The following is a 25,196-nucleotide window of genomic DNA, read 5'->3' on the forward strand; positions in this document are numbered from 1 at the left end:
GCTTAATCAAATTCAGTTACGGCTTTTGGTTTTGGTGTGACACCCTACGATTTTCAGTGGTCCCATCTGGCTACCCCTACAAAAAATTCTAGGGGCGCCACTGAATTCAAGAAACCAGTTATCTGTTAAAAAACAATGATGCTTTTGAAATGTCCAAATCTATGATAAATTTTGATTTTAATATCGTTTTGGAGCTGTAGCTGTGCAGCCCTGGACCCCTACAAACATGAGGATAAAGTGAGAGATGAATATTCATGAGCACTGATACTAAATCATTATGCCTGTCCAGGAGGATCTTTACTGAAGCAATGTCACTACATATGGATCCAAGTACACACAACCACACTAACAGAGGTCAAAGGAGCTTGAGTCCATATTTTTAAGTCTTGAGGGTTTTATAAACTCTATACCGGACTTTATAATTTAGGATTGTATAAATACACATACAAGGTTTCAACAAGTGGACTGTGAAATCCAGTTACTATCTTAAACAAGATAGAAACATAAGATGACGTCCAGGACTCCTGTGCGTAGGTGGACAGACAGCTCAGGCAGAAATCTTTCTCAGAATCTGATTCAGATGTCAAATATTGTGACCTCTTTCTGTCTCTGGATTTAAAATCCACCCAGTCAGAGATTTCATCACTTGGACCTTTCCAGCCCAAAGCATCATCATCGTTAGCTGGATTTCCCAACAGATGGATGAGACATCAACAGAGCTGAACTCACAAAATATCACAGAGTGTCAGGTTGCCTGAGAATAAAGTTTTATGTTGTGAATCAGTGTTTCAGAAGAAGAGTAAACCTCTGCTGGCTGTGTCTGTGTCGCTGCTGCCCCCTGTCGGTTCATGTGTATCACCCTCCGGAGCAGCAGGGGGCGCAGCTTGCTGCTACACGTCCGGCAGCGGAAGTCTCAAAGTCAACCTTCCGCTATCAAGAGACAGATCTGATTCCGGGAGGAAGCGGTGCTAAATCCCCCCAAAATGGTGAGTTAAATGAATAGAAACACAACCAGAGCAGACAGGCCGGTTGTGTATAGATGTGTTTGACGGTTTAAAAGTGTTTCCGGCGGTTTGACGGTGAGATGATGGCGGATGTTTGCGGCTGTTCGGTCGCACTCCGCCGGTGAGCTGTTGAGCTCCAGCGTGGCGCCTCCATGGCTGACGAAACCTCAGTTGACCTACATACACAGCTCTCACACCAAACTTTTAATAACTTATTTAAGTATTTTTATGTGACACTGTGAACACAGTGACGCTTAAAACAGCTGACATGTTTTTATGATGTGTTTTTATGCTACTTTTCCGGTTATAGCTGACATGGTGACATCTTGACTCTGCTTTTTCTCTCAGGGTTTTGTCAAAGTGGTGAAGAACAAGGCCTACTTCAAGAGATATGAAGTCAAATTCAGGAGAAGAAGAGGTGACACAATATTCTCTAACTTCAAATCCCTGGCTGTGAGCTTTCACCATAAAGCTATGCTCCTTTTAAATGTATAAGTGCTTCAGTAACCATTAACTCTTGTGTCTCTACAGAGGGAAAAACTGACTTCTTTGCCCGCAAGCGCCTGGTCGTGCAGGACAAGAACAAGTACAACACACCCAAGTACCGCATGATCGTCAGGTTCTCCAACAGAGACATCTGCTGCCAGGTAAGTGACTAAAAGTGAGCCACCTGTTGTCACATATTGAAAACAACCTCACTCAACCCTGCCCCTGTTTTCTCCTCCAGATTGCCTATGCAAAGATCGAAGGAGACCAGATCGTGTGTGCTGCGTACTCTCACGAGCTGCCCAAATATGGCATCACCGTAGGCCTTACCAACTACGCTGCAGCCTACTGCACCGGGCTGCTGCTGGCTCGCCGGGTAAGATAACTCACGCAGGGAATTGCAGATGTCAGCACATGAGTAGACAGTGAGATTTGTGCAGACGTAGCAGTCTTGTAGGTCAGGTTTGTTGCATCATATTTCAGAATCAGTGAGTGTGGTCATTGTGTTAAGTGTTTTCTCACATCCTCTTTTGTACTGTCCTCCCCTTGGTTTTTTTTAGCTGCTGCACAAGTTTGGCATGGACCAGGTGTACGAGGGCCAGGTGGAGGTGACGGGAGATGAGTTCAACGTGGAGAGCATTGACGGACAGCCGGGGGCCTTCACCTGTTACCTGGATGCAGGCTTGGCCAGAACCACCACAGGGAACAAGGTGTTCGGAGCGCTGAAGGGAGCAGTCGATGGAGGGCTGGCCATCCCTCACAGGTCAGTATGACACGAGAGTAGCGTTCACACTGCAGCATTTTATTTTAAGGCTGTCTTGCAGCTTTACCTTTGCACTAGATGTGTGGTTTCAAGTGAAAATTTTCTGTTCCAGTTTGTGGTCACTGGTTCTTCTCTGCTTCTTGATGATGATACAAAGTACGCTGAGCAAAATGTAGTTGGTCCTTCATTTGCATTAGCTGATGTTCACTGTCCTTTCAAGACGGGGCTGAGAGAAGCGAGACAAACCAAAGAAACACCTGCCACTGTGTTACAGCGGCGGAGACAGACTTTTTACAGAATACATTTTTGAGAAGTGCAAAAACTTTGTCAGTTGAGAGTTGAAGTGTTTGTAAATGCTAAATCATCTGACTACGTCACTAAACCTAATCTGATCTCTGCTCTTCCTTGTTTCTAGTCTAAAACGTTTCCCCGGTTACGACACAGAGAGCAAAGAGTTCAACGCGGACGTGCATCGAAAACACATCATGGGCATGAACGTTGCTGACTACATGTCTTACCTGATGGAGGAGGACGAGGAGGCCTACAAGAAACAGTTCTCTCGCTTTATCAAGAACGGAGTCACGGCAGACACAGTAAGATGGAGCTCTTCACCCACAAACGTAGACAACAGATGACACTTTGAGGCTGCAGTGACGTGCAACCTTGTCATCCAATCTTAACCAGAGTCGCTTTATATAGAATTCATTTAAGCCAGTATTGTAAACAACGCTGCACTGGGAGTCCAGTGATACATACCCCCTTTTCTAGCTTGATAAAGTAGCCTATAAAGCCCCTTTCATACTGGACAAAGAACCCACCAACACTCCCTAACATCTGGCCTGTCTTCAGGGAGGAAAGGTTACTATCGGCAATGACTCTGTAGTAGTCACAAATATTTATCAGCTCCGGGAGGTTGTGCCAAATTTTGCCCCTCTTCCTGGCGCGATGCAACGACACACTGCCACAAATTGCGTCTGTCCCTGTCCAAGCAGTGCTTGAACGTTGTTCCAAATAAGTCAACACCGACTTTGAAAGAGAGAATGAATAAGTAGCAGATATATAAATTAAGTAACCACAGTAACATTTTCACTAGCTTTCTGGCACATTCATGATGTCAGACATGACCCACCAGAAAAACAACAACAACAACACAAGGAGATAAAGTCTACTGGCAACGGGAAAAGAGTCTCTTACCTATTTTTTTCCCATGTTTAATTAACCTGAATATACATGATAACATTGGTGAATAAAGGGTGTAAGTGGGTGTAACGTGACAGCAGGTAATCAAAACAGCCGTCATGAGCCCTTTTTACATAGCAGGCCCAGAACAAAGACCCTTCATTACACCTGCTTTGCCTTTTCATTTTTTTACACACACAACCAAACAATGCCGGCATTATGCTGCTCCAGTGTGTGACTTTAGATAGCAGGCTGGCATTGACGATGTAAAAGAGGCGTGGTGGCTTTGATGTGTAGCAGCAGAGCGTTGGCCTCTAGTTTGACATGTGCGTCTGCAGTGCTGTATGAACAATAAAATGGCATTAACATGGCAGCAGCAATCATTTACAGTCCCTGTTATATGGCGGCTGAGTTCATCCTCTGCTCTGGAGTAAGGAGCACCTGGACCTTACTGTCTGCCCAATTTGTGGACATTTTCTTCCTCTTTGAGTTAGCTGCTAACTGCTTCTAGCTGCTTATTCAGGTGGGTCATATGCATGACATGTCCTCAAAGCATCAAATCCGTCCTGTCCTGCCAGCTGTCCCTTTTACAGACATTGATACGGCCCTGTTACTACCTCAGCTGATGGCTGAAAGGTGAGACAACTCTGTCCCCCCTTTCTGCAGTCATAGCTTTTGGTAAGGCAGAATAATGTAACTTTTCCACCTTGAACAGACAGTGTAAAGAGGGGCTATGGATTAATATGTTGTTGTTTTTTTGTTAGTTTGTTTTTGACAAAAAATGTGTTTGATGCATACAATAGCACAATGCATTCACTGTCAGATAAAATAATTATTTGGACTGAAATAATAACCTTGTTAATGCGGAAAAACAAAAGCTAAATTCTTCAATTCAAGTGAATGCATTACACTTGAGTAGATGCGCGTCACCTGCACGTGATTGGTGCAGAGTTACTTGTTGTCAGGACATCTCAAAATAGACTAACGGATCACAATCTTTGATGTCACAGATACACTGATATTGGTGTATAGTTTGCTCAATAAGTAACAGATTCCTGTACAGAAATGTCTAAATTATGTGTGAGGTGGTTTAGAAACTGTCTCCATATATCATTTGTCCACCAGAGAGCAGTCACACACTTATTTAGAAACTGTTAGATGTTAAATACATTTCTCGATCACAGTGCTTTTATTACCAAGCGTAAGGGAGCCTTGCCAGAAATGTTTATACATTTATGTAGAATCAAACATCAGATTATATGTTATTGGGTTTATTTTAATTTTGAAACCTCGATCAGTAAAGCAATTAGTATAGGTTGTATATGTGAACCCACAATGCACTGTCCATAAAACCACTGTGAAGGCCAGCGGTCGAACTTAATGTCTCCACTGCTGCTGCATCATTGGTGCACATTTGCCTGAGCCTTTTGATTTGACTGCTGTTTGCTGGTTCTTCTCTGCTTCTTGATGATGTTACAAAGCACGCTGAGCAAAATGTAGTTGGTCCTTCATTTGCATTAGCTGATGTTCACTGTCCTTTCAAGACGGGGCTGAGAGAAGCGAGACGAATCATCAGGCACAGAGTGAAAAGCTCAAGACGTGGTGGATTAACGTGTGTGTCGTTTTGTTTTCAGGTCGAAGAAATGTACAAAAAAGCACACGCCGCCATCAGAGCGAACCCTGTCCACGAAAAGAAACCCACGAAAGACATCAAGAAGAAGAGGTGGGTTCTTAATTACTTGTTCTTTCTCTAAGCCAGTGATGCTGTTACACATGAGACAGACCTGAGAGTTAATTACCTGGTTCTTGGAGCTAAATTGTGAAGAAGTAACTCTTAAAATACCCACGTCACGTCATTGATACTTTTGGAAAGTAACTGTATTTAAAGCGAGCTTCCTGTCTAAGTATCACAGTGCTTTACTGGTAAACTCCCAGTGCTGAGTGGACAAATGTTTCCCTTTGGTGTGCTGAATGTTAATGGAGCTGTTGTTGTGTTTCTTTCCGGGCAGGTGGAATCGCGCCAAGTTATCTCTGGCACAGAGGAAGGACCGCATCGCCCAGAAAAAAGCCAGCTTCTTACGAGCACAAGAACAAGAAGCGGGCGACGGTTAGGGGCTCTGCTGCAAACACACTACACACATCACAGACAAATAAATTTATTGCAAACTCAAGCCTTTGTCTCTCCGGAAATACTTTTTTGAAGAGTTGAGTGGTTGTGTTTACTTTTTTAAAACAAATGTTAAGACCGTGTTTGCTTTTAGTTGTTTAGATAACACCCATGACCAATATTTACAGTGACAGCCTTCAGTCCAAATGACTCGGAGTCTGATAACGGATCATAGTGTTGAGGAGTACCGAGCCCTTAAAGTCCTGAAAGATATTTATTTATTCAGATTTTATTATTTTGATTATATTTATTTATATTTTATTCTATATTTTTATTTTATCATTATTTTAAATGTATTTATTTTTTCAAATTTTGAGTGCACAAGATGAAAAAAAAGATCACCTTGCCAAAAAAAAAAAGTATGTTTCTAGGGTCCTGTGTTCTCTTGGTAAAAACTTAAATTTTAAGAGATGGGTAAGGGCAAGCTTTGCAGTCCAAATTGTGAAAGAATCAACAGAGATGGGCGTTTCAAATACAGTTAGAACGATAAAAATCTGTTGATCAACTGTAGAGATATCTAAAGTCAAAAAACTGTTTTGTCCATAAGTGTGATTGCAGAGGTTTCGGGGAGTGGAACACCAGTAGGCTTCAGGCTGTCGGTGGGTGATTTCAACGTATTAACCCAGGGAAACAAAAAATGAACATCTAACCTTTGGGAAAAACATTTCTGAGAACATAAAAGGCTGGATCCAAATGTCCAGACTTGCAAACTTTGCGAGGGCGTTCCCTGAAGGTCTGCGAGTGCTGAGAGCAGTCCAAGTCCATAATTCATCCAGTCATAAGGGAACCCGTGCAGACTTCCACAGAGCCCGCTCAGGGTTCAGACTTCACTGATTTAATTACAGTTTATTGCTCTACAGACGAGATGTAGTTCTTCCACTTGCCAACTAAAATAAACTTCTTATGAATGTGTAAAACAATTACTGTATTAAAACATCACTGGAATCACGTAGGCCAGAGATGATATCCAACACCATCATGATAAGACATACCAGACAATCAAAATGCATTTTATCATTGCAGCCTACTGTATAAAAGCTGTGCAGTGTGATGTCATCTTCACCAAAAAGGTCAGCTGGCCACATTTGGATGTGAAGCAGGACTGACATTGGTTTTTAGTCATTTATAAAACTTTGAAACAGATGCACATTGCATTCCTTTGAACTCTGAACTCCCAATAATCATTGTACAGATTAGGTCACTGCTCCACATTCCTTTAATCAAAACTGAACTTCTAGACGTGGAATAATCTGCAAAAGACCTTAAACCTCTGTCCCGCCATTACAACTATTAAAACGCTCATTTCAGGTCGTTAATTGACTGTAAATGCTTAAAATATAGGCTACATCTACTCTACAGCAACTTTGTTCTGTATTTTAACTTTTAGCTGTATGTATGGTTATTTTTATATTTATTTAACCCATATTTAACCAGGTAAGTCCCGTTGAGATCAACAATCTCATTTACAAGGGAGACCTGGCCAAGAGAGCAGCACACAAAAAAGTTAAAGCCAAAAAAACAGAGACCAGTTCACGTAGTGTAAAATCTTTTTGTAGGTTATTCTCAGTGAGAGAGGCAGAGCACATTAAAGTTTGCCTTCCCAGCTCAGTCTGAGCACTAGGAACAGTCTTGAGATCTGAGAGTGTAGCTATAATCAGATCTCTGTTATATCAAAGTACAAATGTACAAAGGGAGTTTACCCAGTGTGGCTTGATAAATGAACAAATACCAGTGACTGTTCCACAAGAGGTCAAAGAAGGCCAACCAGCCCTGGAATGAAGCATACAGTGATGAGTGAGGGCTTTAATGGCTTTGTATGGTTTTATTTCTATTTTAACAGGTTTACATATTGGTTATCTGTTTATTTTAACTCAGTTTAAGTTTGCCAATGGTTTATTTGTTGTCTTGTCGGCATCATTGAATATTAGAGTCTCAGTTGATTTCTTGAGTCTTAAATAGAACTCTTGAATGAATTAAAATATAAGCTAAGAAAAATGGGCAAAAACAACAAAATAAAGTCTTCAAATGTAAATAAGACCTAGTTTATTTTGTCATTGTCTGGAGAAATGTGACAACAGCATGGGGGGATTACTTAATGAGCCTTCCTGGGCATAGGCTCAGGGGCTCCCTTGGCCTTCACCTGCAAAATATCACTTAAATTATCATGTCCTGACCAAGAAGACACTCAGAATGACCACAACGAGATGCAAAGAGACACTTAAAAACTGCAAAAAGGCAAAACAACCACAAAGAGACACAGATAGTCAAAAAAAGACACAAATTGACTTTAAGAAGCCTGTTTACACCTGGTATAAACATGTGTTTCAGTGATCTGAACAGCCAAGACATCGCTGTTCCCACCTGTGTCTATTGTGTCTGTCTCTACTTGTGCTCAGATTTCATGACTGCCTATGCCTCTTAGAAGGTCAAAGGTCCTAGGTCCACACTGTTGTATTGTCGACACTCCCACTAGCACGATTGCTAGTCAAATTAGCATGTGTTGGTACAACTGGAGATTTTGCTTTCAGCAGAAATCAACGTGTCCTTCCAGAGGGTAAACCGATAGATGGTCAGCAACATTTCGTCCAACACATCATAAAATTAGCAAGTTATAGACTCCGCCACCCCCATGTGACCAAAACAGCCACCACGGCCAGTATTGATGACATAATACTTGTCGGGGGCTCCTCAGGGCACATTAGTGTTTATGCTACAGAGGATGTGGTTTTTTGTATCTTCTTTTGTATCCTAAGGCCCAGCTAGGGACAGGCAATTAGCTCAGGCTATAAATGCTGTGGTGTGTGGCAGTTATGTATGCTACATACTTGTCCCTATACAATAAATAAATAATTAAATAAATGTGTCCCAGAGCACCTCAGCGAGTGGTATGAGGTGGGTAGTGGTGGTTTACATTCGTATTTTGTGCTGTCCACTTGTCATCGGATCACTTAAGACACATGTTATTATCAGGTATAAACAGGCTCCAAGGCCCTGTGTAGACCTGGTGTTAGCTTGCCTTCACTCAAACTGTGCATCCTTGTCAAGAGCGACATTATGGGTGCAGGACGTAGTGATTGTTTTGGTGTCAGCATGCTAATATACTCTAACTCACCCACTTTATGTCGAGTTGGACAAGGAGTTGCGTGACCATCCAACGTTTTGCCCTCTGGAAGGAGACATTTTGAACTCTGCCGACAGTGATATCTCCAGCTGTACTGACACAACCACTAACAAGACTAGCAAGCGAGCTACAAAGCAGCTAACAAAAGTGAGGATGTAATAATAATGTACTGTGCAACTGTGCATGGGGCAGTTACAGAATCTGAACACAAGTGGTCAGCTCGAGATGCTTGATAGACACAGGTGCAAATGACGATGTGTCGCGGGTGTCCACTTGTGATCAGATCACCCAGAACACGTTTATACCAGGTCTAAGAAGCCAATTAGACACAAGACGACTGAGAGAAGACACAAAATGAACTCTAAGGGACACAAAACAAACAAACAAAAAAAGACATAAAATAATCTCAAGGGTCCATTGCATCATAATCCGCCCATGGACACCAGCAGTCACCATGTATGTAATTGTAGTTGTGCTTGAGGCCTTCACATCAATGTTTTGCGCTCTTGCAGACTGGCAGTGAACATGTCAGAGTATGTACGACTGTGAGGGCTCAGTCCACGAGTCCAGAGGTTGGACATTCGGATTCAGCTAAACCCTTTCAAAAGTCTCCTTAATTATCCATATAAGAGGATGTTGAGGTGGGGAACATGCTTTACGACCCCAGGAACAGAGATATGCTCCCACTTCAGGGGCTCCGATTAGCTGTGTCCTCTCCATCATATGGTGACTTTGTGCATCTGAAGTCCTTTAAGATGCATATAAATTTGTAGTAAGTTACCTTCACAAGATAAAAAGTACCATGTTTCGGGACTTTAGGGGCTCCGTAGTGTTGTGTTAAACAGACCTAAAGAGACAAAGTTACAGTGAAGTGGTATGTATTTTAATTGTGCAAAAATCATGCTGGTCTCTTCAATAAGTAAACTTTTTTTTTCTTCTTTTACATTGTTAAAATTCAAACAGCAGCATTGACCACAAGCTCGACATGCTTTACAGGTCACGCCTGTTCTGCAATGCATTGAAAGTGGTTAAACAAGTCAGGATGTCAACTCAGTCACAGCAACTTCACAACGGCAACGTCCAGAAGTGAAAATGGAAAATACTCTTTATACAGCATTCAGATGAGACCACAAGAGTTGATAAAGATCTCCACCTTCACTGGTGGGAAACATTCATGAATGATTTCAGCATGATCTCTATGGCACTGAGACATAAAATCAAAGATAATCGTGTGATACAGCACATTACCACAAATGCTCTTTTTAGTGAGATAACATTCACAAATTAAATACATTAATTCTCTTCGTGTCGTTGATGCAGCATTGACGATGTCACCAGCGTTACAGATGGGAAATGACAGCAGAGTGACAAACAGGGGGATCCCTGTGGAATACTGACAGACATATACCATCATACTGTCCACATCGAAGCTAACGATCTGTCTCACTTTATCACACAGATTAGCGAAAATTCAAGGAAAAGCTTCAGTGTTCTTGGCATAAATTCTCCAACTCTTTATAGAGAGAATCATTGTTATATTTCTCCACCAATTTATAAAAGTTTTTCCTTCAGTTTGTCAAGAATCTGTGCTTGTTCAAGGCAAAGTCTTGATATTCTACATTTTAACTATTGTCAGCTATACCCCTGAAAAGACACAAACCAACACTTAATTCATCTTTATGTAATTCCAGTGTAGACACAGCCTAAAAAGGTTTCTCAAACTGCTGCACTGGATGACATGGTCCATCTTTATGAGGAACTTAGGCGTAGTAGTTTGATACTGCACACACTGTCCTACTGCTGTAGATGGTAGGGCTGGGTATTGGCATTTAATACCTTTAAAAAGGACAGTTCACCACAACTGTCCCTCTTACCTGTAGTGGTATTTATCTGTCTAGATTGTTTGGGTGTGAGTTGCAGAGTGTTGGAGATATCGGTCGTAGAGATGTCTGCCTTCCTGCCAATATAATGGAACTAGATGGCACTTGGCTTGTGGTGCTCAAAGTGCAAACAAAGAATCAAACAAAAAAGGATCATTTGAGCACCACAAGCTGAGCGCCATCTAGTCCCATTATATCAGAGAGAAGGCAGACATCTCTACGGCCGATATCTCCAACAATAAAGGACACAGTAAATGTAAAATAAAAGAAAAATTCTGGGTAATGCTTTGTTTTACCGATCCATGATTTCGTAATTTCTCAATTTCTTGAAGGTTTTCTGGGAATAAGAAAGTTCTGTAACTGAAATGACTTCGGTGAGACTCCAGTAAATGTTTATTCATCAGTCTGTCATTATTGGAAACTGTATTCTTCATAGCTGACGAACTCTGACACATTTTGAACGTCCAGTTCACTTGCTATCCTCTTGAAAGTCTCAAAGGTCCACTCACTATTTTATCTATAATTACTTCCCTTTTCTAAAGATTTTTGTCTTACGCCAAAACAATGTAGCTTGATGAACAGCACTACAAGAGGAAAATTATGTATTTTTAATATTGAGGTGAACTGTCCCTTTTAGGTATTGACCGAAATAATCCAATACCAAGTAGTATCTAAACTTGTCCTGTCAAACGATACCTGATTCCGATCATTTTTGTACCCAGATCTAAAAATAAAAGACTGTTTGTGTTGTATTGCTTGCAGCCAATCACCACAAATACTCTTTGATTTAATGTGACATGTGATTGGCCCACTACCACAGTAACTACAACTCATATAGTCTATGCTGTGGTCAAGTATTCAATAGAGTTGGCAGTTCAGCATGCTGAGGGACCACAGCGTTCTAAATTATGACTATAACACGCTTGTGGCATCTGGTGGCATTTTATGCAACTGATTGCTTCCATTCACACAACAGGTATCACATGAAGTGGTGTTGGTATTGATATCACTTTAAGCAGTGGTTCCCAACTGATCCACCCATGGGGTCCAGATTTCTCCTTTGTCATTAGTTCAAGGTCCCCACAGTTTAATACATTCAGCGTCATACTTGCGTTTGGTCATGTCGTTGAGCTCGTTTGCTGTCAAGTAGCTGTCTGTTAGTCACTCACTCTACAGCAGGAAACAGCAGTTCAAAATAAAAGCTCTGTGCCGGGAATTCACTGTACTCTAAAATAAAGAGTGTTTTTTCAACGAACGTGACACATTTGCAAGTCACTTGCGGTCCATTCAGAATGGACCTGCGACCCACCAGTCGGGAACCAGTGCTTTAAGGGTGCTAGGATTGTTACTGGTATTGTAAGTTTTAGCTGCAACCACCAGTTCCACAGGTTGATCAGTCAATCAGATGGTCGGTCGACAAAACCTTTCCTCACCCTTTGGCAACTGAAATGTGTGTGTGCGGGATTGCTCATGAGCCAAAGGACAGCTGATCAGCTTCTCATTCCAGCAGAGTGATGGGGTCCTATACCAAAAAGGCTTATGACTCCAAAACAGACTCAAGAAACATGACCAAACTTTATAGAAAGACAAAAGCACACACACCATTTGGCCACATTCCCTTTCATAACTGATTAACTTATTGTCGTAGTGAGGCATCATTGGACTAGTGACAACTGTTTGCCAGGTTGTATGTGTGAACGCATGGACATATGTGGTTGCAGCTATTGCGAATTTACGCTTGTTAAACAATACCCAGCCCTAGTAAATACTCATTAGTGCACCAAAGGTGTCTTAACCTGCAGCTGTGCTGTTTACTACTGTTTGGGTAACCTTTGCTAAAAAGGAAATCATTTCATTTAGAAAAAAATAAGGTATAAATCTGTAACCTGTTTTTAAAAATTAATACCTTCAGTAGGCACTAATTGTCTTGGGGCTATGTGCCAGAGGCAGTGTAGTCAAAATCAGGCGGTACTAAGATGAACTGATGCACTGTTGGTTTTGGTCTTTTCATGGGATTTGCTAGAAATAAAAATCTAGAATATCATCAGTCTTATCCTTCAAACGTACACTCACTGACTGTGTCACGGTGCTCAGTAGCAACCTCAACATAACAAAATTAAGGAGCCTATCTTAAAATTGTGTAGCTTCATTACACTTTAACACTCACAGATTTTCCCAAACATGTAAATATCTTCATGATTTTGTGGCAAAAATAGCAATTTGTTCTCTCAGCTCTCGAGACAAACAACAGTAAAATCTGTTTACGAGATGTTTTTCCAGCAATGCCCCTGAAACATTCCACTGTGGTGAACAATACAACACAATGTGGCTGCATGAAGTGTTTTAAGTGTGACTGATGGCAACATGCAATCATTCAGTTTATTTAAGTCTTATAATTCAAAGTACTCGGATGTGTTTTCCAGGCCCCAAACGTCTGAGACAGGGATAGAGGAGGTAGAGTCTCCACTGGTCTCACCATTCATAAGTGTTAAGAGTTGATAAAAACTACTTCATTAAATTTGCTATTCCTAAATCACAGCATCTGTAATACTCAGCTCCGTGTGAGGAACTGACTGGCAAAATTCCAGAAGGACTTCCTGTCCTCGTCACGAGTCCTTGGTGTGTGAGATCTGTCTCCATAGCAGAGCTTTCAGGTTGTTGAGAATAAGTGAGTGCTCCATGTTCATCTGTCCAGCGTTGCCCTTGAGAGCCATGCAGGCGTACAGCTGCCTCTCGAGCTCCTCTCTCAGTGCTGTCGGCGCCCCACGCAGGAGGTAATCCTTCAGTGCACTGCAAGCCTTCGCCAAGTTCGGCTGAGCTGGCTCCTCCCTGCACCGTTTCTCTGACACGTCACATGACGTCTGGCAGTCCACCCCGTACACACAGTCAGCATCCGTCTCACACTTCAGTACCCGCATGGTGCGTTTGAATTCGTCCTCAGGAACCACTGCTCGGGTGTTAGTCAGGCGGAGCTCATGGCGGTCGGTGTAGCCGAAGTGCGCCGCGGCAAGGTCACAGATCAGAAAGCTGCCGTAGGTGCCATGGAAGATGTCCTCCACCAGCTCCAGGAGGCCCATGGAGATCTTGGCTTTGCGAGGCCATGAGGGCGTGAACCATTGGTCCATAGTGCGCTGCACGCCGCTGGGCACCCAGGATACCAGCGGCCAGGGTAGAGACAGACCATACAGAGGCCCGTAGGGGACTCGCTCTGTCATGTACATGTCCCCGCAGTAGCCAAGGAGGCGAGGAGTGTGTCCACGGTCTTGGAGCAGCAAGCCCAGCAGCACCTCAAGAAAGAACAAAGCACGAAATGTCTAAAGGAAGAGCTCGAGAAATTTTCATGTTTGCAGACACACTTTGTGACGCTCAAACACAGTTAAGACCAAAGATTTGGGATGAGACAAATTCAGACTTACAACTACTTGCAATGTGATGGTCTGCGACATTCAGAAACCTGTCAGATTACACCAATACGACTAGACAAGTCAGTGTATCGTCTCCATAGCAATGACTCTATGTACTTTGGTTCTAACTCTGGCTTTTCAGGTGCAGGTGACTTTGTTTTTTGGGTATGTGTGTGTCATGCACACCAACATATGTGCCAACAGCCGCGAGGATATAACAAGACGGGCTCGGTGGGGCTGGAGGGCTGTTGTGTGAGAATGAAAGCAAAGTGAACACGCCGTCTGCTAACAGTTTTTAAGTGACTTTACCAGCTAACTTCCCCTTCCCCATGCTTTGCGTTCTAAAACAAGCTGCTGGCGACTTAACAAGCTGAGACCAGCCAGTTTACACTGCTGCAACTTTTTGTTTCATCTCATCACAAATCTTTGATCCTAACTGGGCTTAAAGGAATACTTCACTCACAAAATGACCATTGTACATCAGTTAGTCACGCTGGGTTACTTTGAGTTCATGAAGAAAACTGCCTCCATGAAAAACAGTTAACATATTGATTTACTGATTGAGTGGAGACCCCGTTTGACAACATCAGATCTATATCAAAGCATCCATTTACATACTCTCACACAACACATTTTGTTCCACAGATAACAGATGCTAATGTTCCCCATCATCAGTGGCTTGTTTTTATACCTCATCCATCTGCAGGAGGGCCCATGTAGAGCGGGCTTCTGGCAGTGACACCCGTCCATCTTTGTTGCCATCGGCGACAGAGAGGATCTGGCTGACAAGGCTGGCGAGGTTAGCCTGCTCTCCAAGCTTTGACTGATGGAAAGAGAGGGAAAGAGAGTCAGAGCTTTTCTCATTTCTCTACTTTGTGCCTCCACGCCTCCTCTCTCCTCCATCCTGCCTGTGACCTGGAAGCAAATTTTCTTGTCCTTGGGTGGCGAAGGCCTCTGATTGGCTAGCACTTGTTGCTTTTATTGGTTGGGCTGGTTAGGTTTAGGCAAGAGGGGTGAGACTATTAAGGATTAGTGTGAGACTGTCAGGGTAAGCCAATCAGAGGCAGAATAGGGTGGGTCATGCCTTCACCATCCTAAGAAAAGAAAATGTAAGTCCTGGAAGTTGATCTCAGGGTGTCATCTCGAAAGATGTCTCAATTTGTAAAATGCATATGGCCAGAGGAGCCATGAGCGAGGATGCACAGGTGTCTTTTTGACACCTGTGACATATAAAAGAGGTGTGACCAGCATTCCACAAGTCATATTTGATTGGCGTCACTTTCAAATGATGGCTCCCAAGCACTGATATTATTTTGGTAAATGCCTGTTGCCTTGATTCCTCTCTCCTTGTGTCTCTTCCTTGCCTCCTCTGCTCCCATCTCAGGTGGGAGAGACTGAGATCCAAGGAGAGGAGGTGAGGAAAGGAATCGAAGATGTACAATCTAAAATAAGAAAAGCTTTTGGAGAGGGTCGTTCCAGGCTTTAGTCCATCATGCTACTGCCTAAAATATCTGGTTCTATATGAACCTGCAGTCCTTTACCTTGAGGTGATTAAAGACCATCTCTCTGAACTTCTCCACCGACGTGCCTCTGGTGGGCTTGTCGAACACGGGGGCTTCTCTCCGTGGCTCTGGCTCCTCGCCCAGCTCGTAGTGCACGATCTCCCCTAACTTACAGCGAATGATCCCATCGTGGTCTCCCCAGCTTCCTGTGTACACCTGGCAAACAGGATGCCAAATAAAACAGTGAACATGCTGGACACTGCAAGCAGCAGAGTCACAACTTTGAACAGAGATGTGTTTCTTACCTGGTTATTTGGCAGTGTTGACAGACACCTGCTCATGTAGAGTGTTTCTTTGTCACACAGACTGCTGCAGGCAGAGCCATCGATGATTCCCTTCCTGTATTTATCACACTTGAACAAAGAGAGAAAACGCAGTTGTTGGATTTAATGTTTGGCCTCTTTATAATTATATTCATCCATTATATTAGGTCCTGATAATCATAAAGCAGGAATATTAGTTTTCTACATCTTAAAGAGCACAAGAAGTGTTTGCAACCGGTTTTGGTTGCCACACACATTTGTATCTTGAGGCTGACTGGTATAATTTTCAAACCACTTCTAAATAACTGAGGTTGATGCAACATTAGGCTAGGTGTTCCTCATGCAGTGGTAACTACAAAATAAACGGCCATTACAAAAATCTTGCAAAATAACAGGGTCAAAACAAACAAAGCCATTACTCACAATGGCGTTCTTGCACTCGTGTCCTCTGCACAGCTCTGTGTAGGCGGAGTATTGCACATAGAGCACCCAGCTCCCCACCAGCACAGTCAGCCATGTGAGAAACAGGTACTTCACCCGCACAAAGGAGATCCGAGCCTGCGGAGAGCAAGCAGAAACAGAAAGTCTAAGATTGATCCAGAGCCTGAAAATGTACCCGGCCTACAGTCGAGAACAGATTAGTTCAGTAATCTATGTACGATATCATCACGCCACTATGCAATCACAAATATGTCAACATCATTTTTCAATATCTATTAATCTATGTTACCAGACTGAGGTGCACTGCCTGTATGAACATGTTGTACAGGCACAGCACGCCGAAAAGGGTGTCGATTCGAGCCAGACATTTACACTCCCTAATCAAACCTGATCACATAATGGGTTACCATGGTGACAGGGGGTATCCTATAACAAGGCACTAGCTGGCTCATTAGTCGCCATGTGCAACAAAAGCTGGAAAATGGTTTGGAGGTGGAGATCCAGTTGTTCCAGTGTCGCATTCCATACTGGTTATGGCTTGTAAAGACAAAACAAATCGAATTACTGCCCGTGTCACAGGATGCACACATGACATGTCCCACAATGCTGCTTTGGACAGAGGTGCTGCTGTTCCTGTGACATTGTGTAAGTTAATTCAGTCAGTGGCTTATTTTCCACAGTGATAAACACACAGAAATCTTTCCTCCTAAAGAAAAAAACGTATACATGGAGATAAAAATCCTTAGAGTTACAGAACAAGATCTAAAGGCAAGACAACACAATTGAAAAGAACAAAGTATACATACAAACGAGCGGTATTCAATGATTTATTTCAGTCTCTTTACGATACTTTTTAAATTAACTTAAAGGGTAAGTTCTGTATTTTTCCCATGTTTTTGTTTCTAAGTGACTAATGGGAACAACAATTTTTGAGACTGGTCCTGTATTAAGCAAGAGTGTTGCAGCCAGCAGCTGTGTAACAGGCTGAAATGTAATCACTCGCAGCATGTTCGCACCATCAATTTACGTCCACAATAAGTGCTTGTTTCGCCACTGACAAGCTCAGTTTGTTGTTATTGGTTTCTGACAACATTATGGAAAGGATCCCTACAGACATAGACTTTTGTGTCAAAGAGTAAGATCCATTTTGTTAAACCAGAAACAGCCTCGAAATCGCCATCGCTAAACCCACCAGACTTCATTTAAATAAAGAGTCATTCTATCAATGTAAAACACACGTCGTTACTCTTTGACACAAAAGTCTGTCTCTGTAGGAATCCTTTCCACAATGTTTCAGACACTTAGAATAACAATCTGAGCCTGTCAGTGGCAAAAACAAGCACTTCTAGTGGACGTAAACTGACGGTGCCAACATGACCCAAGTGGTTACAGTGCAGCCTGTTTTACCACTGCAGCGGTCTTGCTCAATACTGCACTGAAATCTCAATAACTGTTGCCTTCATTAGTCATTTAGACACAAAAACATGCAAAATGAGGTCCAGGTTGAAAAATACCAAAGTTGCCATCTCACTGGCCAAAAAGTGAATTTCCATCCAAAGTAATCAGAGCCTAAAACTGCTACATTTGCCTTTGAACAACAGCTGAAGATCCCATGCTTCAAATGTGACTGCTTTTATGAGCATTGATTTAGTCAATTGACATATCAAACGATCATTTTAGCAATATGTGACTACTGAAATGTAAGCAAGTAAAAAGAAAAAAAGTTGTTAGAAGGCACGGCAAAGCAGTGAAAAAGAATTTAGGTCAGATCTGCTGTGTCAGCCACAGTATGTGATTTTTACTGAAACAAAACTGCAGCGAGCTTTCCCCCAAGGACTGTAACAGCACTTGGGAGGATAAAGTGATTTTGATTCTCACTCTGATCACATGGTAGGAACAGCTTATGTTGTGTATATTTTGGCAGCATGCTGTTCCTCGCAACTCTGCTCCAGCCCAGTTTCCAAATCCCAACAAAATATGCACCCAGTGAGGCAGGGACGAGCAAACGACTCTTTATCTTTGATGTGCTGTGTTTACTGCACTTGGTTAACAGCTCTGGCTGCGACAGAAGAGCAGTTATTGTTTTGTGTCCATACAAACTGCAGTGTCAGATCCATATTCACACACAGAGGGGCTAATTACTGTTATAAATTCTTTTAAGATTAGGTATATGACTCCTTTTTGTGGATTTTGAACCTGATAAAAACCCTAATGAGGTCTGGGGCTTTTTCATGGCTCTTGTTCACAGAAAATGCAACGCATCCCCACACGGAGCTACCGACTTCAAAGAAAAGCGCAGAGAGGATACAGGAAAACCAGAATTTTCCTGCCTCCCATTCCCTTTGGTGCATTTTTACCAAATTGCCTGCTGGCAGCAGCAGGCTGTGAGAGCTTTAACAGCAGTTTTGTGTTATAGAGCTGTAGTCTCTCTCTGCCGAGCCGCCTTGTTTTCTTAAATGCTTTGCGTCCTTAAGAGATGAACAAACAGATAATGGGCCTCCAGGGAGGGAGCAGGAGTTATCAGGGGAGTACAAATCAGCTCCACAGCACTATCAGATCTGACTCCTTTGGTATGCATGTAGGGTGGTGTATTTAGAAAATGCACGAGACACACACAGACAATGTGATGGCATAAAAGTCATGTGTGCACGCTGGCTTTGTGGCAGTGTGTCTCAGCATGTCTGTGCAAACACGTGATGAAGCCTCTGAGTTAAAGAAGTGAAACCTGATCAACAAAGAGCCTCATCCTTTCCTTACTCCCTGACATCCTTCACACTGTCTCCTCTTCCTTGGAACCTGATACACAGTGTTTGTCCTCGCTAAGATAACATTAGATAAACTGAATTGATCCCACACAGGGGACTGAAGTGTCAAAACAGCAGCTGAATACTATGAGCATGATTTAGAGGTAATATATACAAGGTACTATGAAAAGTGTATTGCAAAACTTTTCGGCATCTTTAAAATGACCCAGAAATGTACCTGAGTAAGAAATGTTAAAGGGACAGTTCACCCCCAAATCAAAAATACATATTTTTCCTCTTACCTGTAGTGCTATTTATCAGTCTAGATTGTTTTGGTGTGAGTTGCTGAGTGTTGGAGATATCAGCTGTAGAGATGTCTGCCTTCTCTCCAGTATAATGGAACTAGATGGCACTCAGTTTGTAGTGCTCAAAGTGCCAAAATAATACATTTGAAAAACTCAACAGCAATGTCTCTTTCCAGAAATCATGACCTGGTTACTCAAGATAATCCACAGACCTTCATGTAGGAACTATTTCCTTTCTACTGAACTCCACCACACAAGAGGAAGTGTGTATCTACTGCTAGCTCACCTAGCACCACTGAGCTAGCTTACGTTACAGCTCAACCGAGGACGATGTCATTAATGTAAACATCTTGCAATGTCATGAGCACGAGCCTCTCATTGATGAGTTGATGCACACTTCCCTCTGTGTGGTGATACAGTTGACTGGTGTGGTTCAAAAGTAAGAAAATATTTCCTGCATGAAACTGCTCACAACCATGTTTGTGGATTATCTTCAGTAACCAGGTCATGATTTTTGGAAAGAGACACTGCTGTTGAGTTTTTCAAATGGCTTTGACATCACAAGCTGAGTGTTCCATATCGGAGAGAAGGGCAATATCTCCAACACTTGGCAACTCACACTAAAACAATCTAGACTGATAGATAGCACTACAAGTAAGAAGACATATATGTATTTTTGATCTTGGGATGAACTGTCACTCTACGTAAATAACAGGAATACAAATATTATTAATAGAAGAGTGGAATAAAGTAAAAAATAAAAACCTAATCCTCCTCAATTAGGAAAAGCAAACATCCTTAAAATGTAACACAGTAAAGGTTCTCATGATAATACTGATGACAATGGGAGCTGGTTCAGTACAAAGCCCATACTGCAAACTATAGGGTTACCATCTGTCAACAGTTAGACTCAGTTACCGTGTGTTAACCCTCATGAAGTATTGACTTCTTTTAGTCTGGTCACTACAGCAGGGACAGAAGACCTGCAGTATCATATCTTGATATACTGTGAGTGAAGCAGCCTGGAGCTGTCTTCAGGGTTTCATGTAGGGACGAGGTGTTGCCCATGATGGCCAGTAGTTTGGTTATCATCCTTTTTTACCCTACTTCCACTATAGAGTCCACAGAAGGCCTCTGGTCAAAGCTTTTCCTGTTGTGGTCGAGAGGTCACTGCCCCAGCAGACCACTGCATAGAAAGTAGTTGTGCTATACCAGAGACGGGGCAAAGTTTACAGCACTTGAAGGGACAGTTCACCCAGAAACACATGTATGTTTTTCCTCTTACCTGTACTGCTATTTATCAACCATATCAACGTGCAGAAGGAAGCATGCATCTGCTCATGGACGAGAGGCTCGTGCCTGTGACAGCACCACATGTAAATTTTAACGGCATCCTCCCCAGATGAGCTGTAATGTTAGCTAACTTGCTGTTGCTAGGTGAGCTAGTAGTAGATACACACTTCCTTCTGCGCTGTGATATTGTTGGCAGGTGTAGTTCGGTATACAGAAAAGTTTTAAAATACCACCGTGAGAAATTGGAGAGATGTCCTCTCGCAAATCCAGCGCAGTTTGGCAGTACTTTGACATAGAAAATGAATTCAGCAGGAATTTATCTTTTTTGAGATGTTATATTATTTGTTAACTTTAAGTGAATTGTTGTCTGATAACGTGCAGGGTTTACATTCATACCGCACCGAGCAAAATGCCTCTCATATCAGCTGAAATTTAAAATTCGACATGGTTGTTGAAGATTGTGATTTAAGGTTTCAAAGGGCTCTTAATGCACACAGTATTTTTTGGGTTAATGTTTCAAATACACAACAATAAATTGTGCTAAAGTTAAAGTGTTTTCCTGTTTTTTTTTTAGACTAGTCTTAATTAAAATTGTCATTTAGTCGACAGGGAAATTAGTCACCAGGAACATCCGTAATCTCCAACGCTCCGCAACTCACACCAAAACAATCTAGACAGATAAATAGAGCTACAGGTAAGAGGAAAAATATGTATTTTTGACTGGGGGTGAACTGTCCCTTTAATATCTGTAATGCTGGTATCAAAGAGACCCAACAGGAAAAGACAGAAATTCACAAAATCCGGAGCTGGCTTTTATGTGGCTTTTTGAACTCGGATACTTCAAAAAAGCTTTGAAATTCAAAAGCCATTCATCCAACTTGAGTCAGGTAGATGTTCAGAAGTTATGAGGCTGCATGGTTTAGTCCAGCACAGTAGATACATGATACATGTGGGGGAAACTGGGTTACTGAGTTAACTAGATAACTTAAGTATGACTAAAAAACTGGAATCCCTTCAAATGTTGAACATGAACTGATGAAGAAACAAAAAAAAAACTGCTCTGGTTTTTGCTCTGCAAAGTGATCCAGATAACCCTGTAGACTTGATTCTTGGAACCCAGATGTAAATCAGACACCATGTCCTGTAACAGACCTGGATACCCTGCCTCTGCCAACATATTTTGGTGTGTCGCCATAAACCCAAACAAGACTTCTTTTAGATATGGTATCAGCCAGAGTTTGCATGATGTTGACCTTTTACCTCAATATAAAGGCACTCATGGGTCTGAAAGTGAGCTCAGTGGACCACAAAATGCACAAAGTTGCTAAAATATAGCAACACTGAATGAACTTCGTCAAAATTGTCCATCTCTTACATACAATACATCTCCTATGTACAAAGTACCAAGACAGGAAGAGAGGCAACCCGCACAAAAACCACATTAAACTACACAGACTTTGCAGGCTTTTTCTGTGTACAGAGATCACATTGGGTCCAGAAGAAACCACTTTGCAACCATATGAGAATTACTGTCTCAAGACAAACTTTTGAGGTGAAGATGGATTTATTCAGTTTCTTTATAAAGATTAAACTGAAACATATGTTTGGCAACTCTGATATACAAAGGTCTGACACACTTGTATTTTAGCCTAAATGCACATATATACCTATAACTACAAATCCCTCTATCCAGACTTTTCGTAGGTTGGTTGAGCAAGAAAAACTTGATTTATTGAAAAACAAACCCACTCGTTCTTTCGCTAATTTCAGTCATGATGAACACTTGGTGATACAAGAACTTTCTTAAGAGTCTGAGATTATCATTAAACCTGCTGACACTATACTCATTCAGATCATGTCAGGCTACAAAGAAGAGGCCTACAGGCAATTAACTGATGAACATTTTTACAGAAAACTGAAGACTAACCCTAGCAAGAGGGTTCCTGGTTCAAACCCAGGGTGGAGAGCCCCTCTGTACAGAGTGTGCATGTTCTCCCCGTGTCAGTGTGGGTTTTCTTTGGGTACTCCAGCTTCCTCCTACAGTCCAAAGACATGCAGGTTAATTGGTGACTCTAAATTGTCCGTAGGTGTGAATGTGAGCGTAAATAGTCTGGTGACCTGTCCAGGGTGTACCCCGCCTCTCACCCAGTGTCAGCTGGGATAGGCTCCAGCCCCCCTGCGACCTCTAACAGGATAAGCAGTTACGGAAAAATGAATGAATGAATGTTATTCATTTCTATTTCATTTTTTGTCAAAGCCACAGGGAGCCACCGGAGAAGGGCTAGAGAGCCACATGTGACTCCTGAGCCACAGGTTGCCTACCCCTGCACTAGACCTTTAAAGGAATGGAGACAAAAGGCTTTTATTTGGCTGGACAAATGCTTTATGGTTAGGCCTATTTAAATTTGAAACCAGTTTTTTAAAAATGGAAGTTTGTGTAATACGTATGACAGGCAGTCGAGGAGTGAAGGGGATGTGAATGTAAGATTCTTTTCCCCAAAACCATATATAAGCAAATGTACATGGTATGACTGTGCAACCCTACTGCACAGTGTGATTTTTTGTGTGTGTAAGGCTGTGGTATAGCAACTATTTTAACAAGTAGCCTACAGGATTAAATGAAGCCTAAGTGTGGCTGATGTTGTTAAATTAATAAGCCCACGAGGCCGCAGGAAACACTGGCAAGTGTTGTTTAATAATGGCTGGTGCCGGATTAAATCAGCTGTGCCCTCATGTTTCACCTCCTGAACTCTACTATAGTCACTGGACTGTAGTCCATCCCCAAAGTTGTGATAAGCAAACTGTACTGTTGTAATGTAGTAATGTGTTTACTCTTCCCCAGAGCAAATACAAGCCTGTATTCTCTTCCTCTTTCATAAGCTTCTTACTGTACTGGAACAGTATGCTGGCACCAAGCCACTGGTACCCAAATGAGATGCTTCAACCTTATTATCCAACCAAAAGGATTACTGCTGCCCTGGCACAAGTGGTGGGGTGGGGTGATGAAACAACTGTGAGATGTGAGAGAAAGTCTAGGCATCTTTTCAGACAAATGTGATGAGAGGAAAATATACAAACAGGAATCCCTCCCTGGCCTGGGTAATAAGTCCTGGCATGGATTACTAATGTCTCCTCACACTGTAGTACCCTCTCAGTGTTAGGCCTGTGCTCTGCTCTGCACTAACCATTCTGGATCAACACAAAGATTGTCAACTCAATCCTCCATCAGGAGTCACATTCCTCAGGTATCAAACAGCCAGCGATGGCTGAGGAGGCACAGCCAGCTGTCAGTCTGCTGTGACACCACGACGACCCCATTACACACAGGTTCACAGTCAATTTAAACACATCCCGGTGATAATCCGCTTCACACAGCACTTAGAGAGCAGTGATGTATTACCTGGAAGTAGAAAGACTTTTTCACCCAGGCCCGTGGAAACAGACCCTTCGCCATCACAAAAATAGATCATCTCAATACGTGGACCTGGCTGTGGGAGATCGTCCAAAATACACGGCAGGGAGCGTCTTCCACATGAAACCACTCCTCAGGTTTACACCACAGGCACAAATGACTCCATATTAACAGATGTGAGCTCCTCTATGATCCACGGCCCCGGACTGTCGTCTTGTCTTGTCCGTGTGAATCGCTCTGATGTTGCACTTTGCCTGCGCCTCTGCTCTGTGCAGCAGCTGCTGGTTTTCAAGCGAAGCAACAACATACCTCAAGCTGGGGAAAACGGAGGATCACGGCGCAGGCGCAACTTGTCCGTCTACAAAGAAAACGTGTCTGAGTTTTACGGTTGTCAACACAACCGACAACATGTTTGCCAACGTTGATCCCCTGCTGTGCTGACATCAGTTACTAATTACGTGTATTGTGTGGCTGCATTGCTAAACTCTGAAGCCACAGCCGGGTCAAGCTAGCACGCGCGAGTCAAAGGAACTTCCGCAATGTCTTTCACAATAAAAGCTGAATTGTGTAAATGATAGCCCAACTTCCGGCCGTGACATAAAATAAAATAAAATAAAAAAACTTTAACACCAGGTGCGGTCGTAGCAAATTTACGAGTTGCCACAAATATATTAAACACTACATAGTTGAGCTTTTGAACATATGAATAAACATATACTTAGGGAGTGTACTTTATCAGAGTTTTATTCTTTTTTTTTTTTTTTTTTAATGTTGACCCTAGTTAAAGCTACACATTTTTTTTTTCTTGAGCCTCCCTTAGAGACTGGGGAAACTGCTTGACCCTCCCTCCACCATAAATAAGAAATTTAAAAAATAAAATAGAATATATATATATATATATATATATATATATATATATATATATCTATATCTATCTATCTATATATATATATACTAATATTCACACCAAATTGACCCTTCGCTAAGTCCTGCCCTGCTCCAGGATGCAGACGTAGCATTGGCCAGGCTCAGACCAGGTCCCAACAACAACACAGCTGTGCTCCATTGATTCTAATGCAATTGTTTCAGATTTCCTTCATTTTCAGGCTGGTTTTGTGGATTTGGAGCTAAATGTTGTGCCTGGGGCATGTGGTGTATTAATGATACTCGTT

At 42.2% G+C, this 25,196-nt stretch overlaps 2 protein-coding genes across 2 annotated transcripts; one reads left to right on the plus strand and one right to left on the minus strand.

The window, feature by feature from the left end:
- Positions 1 to 851: 851 nt before the first annotated feature.
- On the plus strand, positions 852 to 5,603 carry rpl5a (ribosomal protein L5a). The gene is made up of 8 exons (XM_049599081.1): positions 852 to 986; positions 1,353 to 1,422; positions 1,536 to 1,651; positions 1,732 to 1,866; positions 2,051 to 2,253; positions 2,669 to 2,846; positions 5,067 to 5,155; positions 5,442 to 5,603. The coding sequence occupies exons 1-8, from the start codon at positions 984 to 986 to the stop codon at positions 5,542 to 5,544; spliced, it is 897 nt and encodes a 298-aa protein (XP_049455038.1). The 5' UTR covers positions 852 to 983; the 3' UTR covers positions 5,545 to 5,603.
- A 2,024-nt stretch (positions 5,604 to 7,627) lies between these two features.
- On the minus strand, positions 7,628 to 24,530 carry dipk1aa (divergent protein kinase domain 1Aa). Its single transcript, XM_049599067.1, has 6 exons — positions 24,013 to 24,530; positions 16,253 to 16,387; positions 15,812 to 15,919; positions 15,546 to 15,722; positions 14,696 to 14,827; positions 7,628 to 13,887 (listed from the first exon to the last, which is right to left on the minus strand). Exons 1-6 carry the CDS (start codon positions 24,064 to 24,066, stop codon positions 13,207 to 13,209), a joined length of 1,287 nt encoding a protein of 428 aa, XP_049455024.1. The 5' UTR covers positions 24,067 to 24,530; the 3' UTR covers positions 7,628 to 13,206.
- Between the last annotated feature and the right edge of the window lie 666 nt (positions 24,531 to 25,196).

This window comes from Epinephelus fuscoguttatus, linkage group LG15 (genome assembly GCF_011397635.1).
Source record: "Epinephelus fuscoguttatus linkage group LG15, E.fuscoguttatus.final_Chr_v1".
Classification (NCBI taxonomy): Eukaryota; Metazoa; Chordata; class Actinopteri; order Perciformes; family Serranidae; genus Epinephelus; species Epinephelus fuscoguttatus.

Excerpts from the sequence above, each read along its gene's own strand:
- dipk1aa (XM_049599067.1), bottom strand. The coding sequence starts at position 24,066 with ATGGCGAAGGGTCTGTTTCCACGGGCCTGGGTGAAAAAGTCTTTCTAC. Across the intron at positions 15,920-16,252 it reads ACGAGTGCAAGAACGCCATT|TGTGATAAATACAGGAAGGG; the intron begins GTGAGTAATGGC and ends TCTTTGTTCAAG. Across the intron at positions 13,888-14,695 it reads CCCTCCTGCAGATGGATGAG|GTGCTGCTGGGCTTGCTGCT; the intron begins GTATAAAAACAA and ends TTCTTTCTTGAG.
- rpl5a (XM_049599081.1), top strand. Across the intron at positions 1,423-1,535 it reads CAAATTCAGGAGAAGAAGAG|AGGGAAAAACTGACTTCTTT; the intron begins GTGACACAATAT and ends GTGTCTCTACAG. Across the intron at positions 5,156-5,441 it reads AAAGACATCAAGAAGAAGAG|GTGGAATCGCGCCAAGTTAT; the intron begins GTGGGTTCTTAA and ends CTTTCCGGGCAG.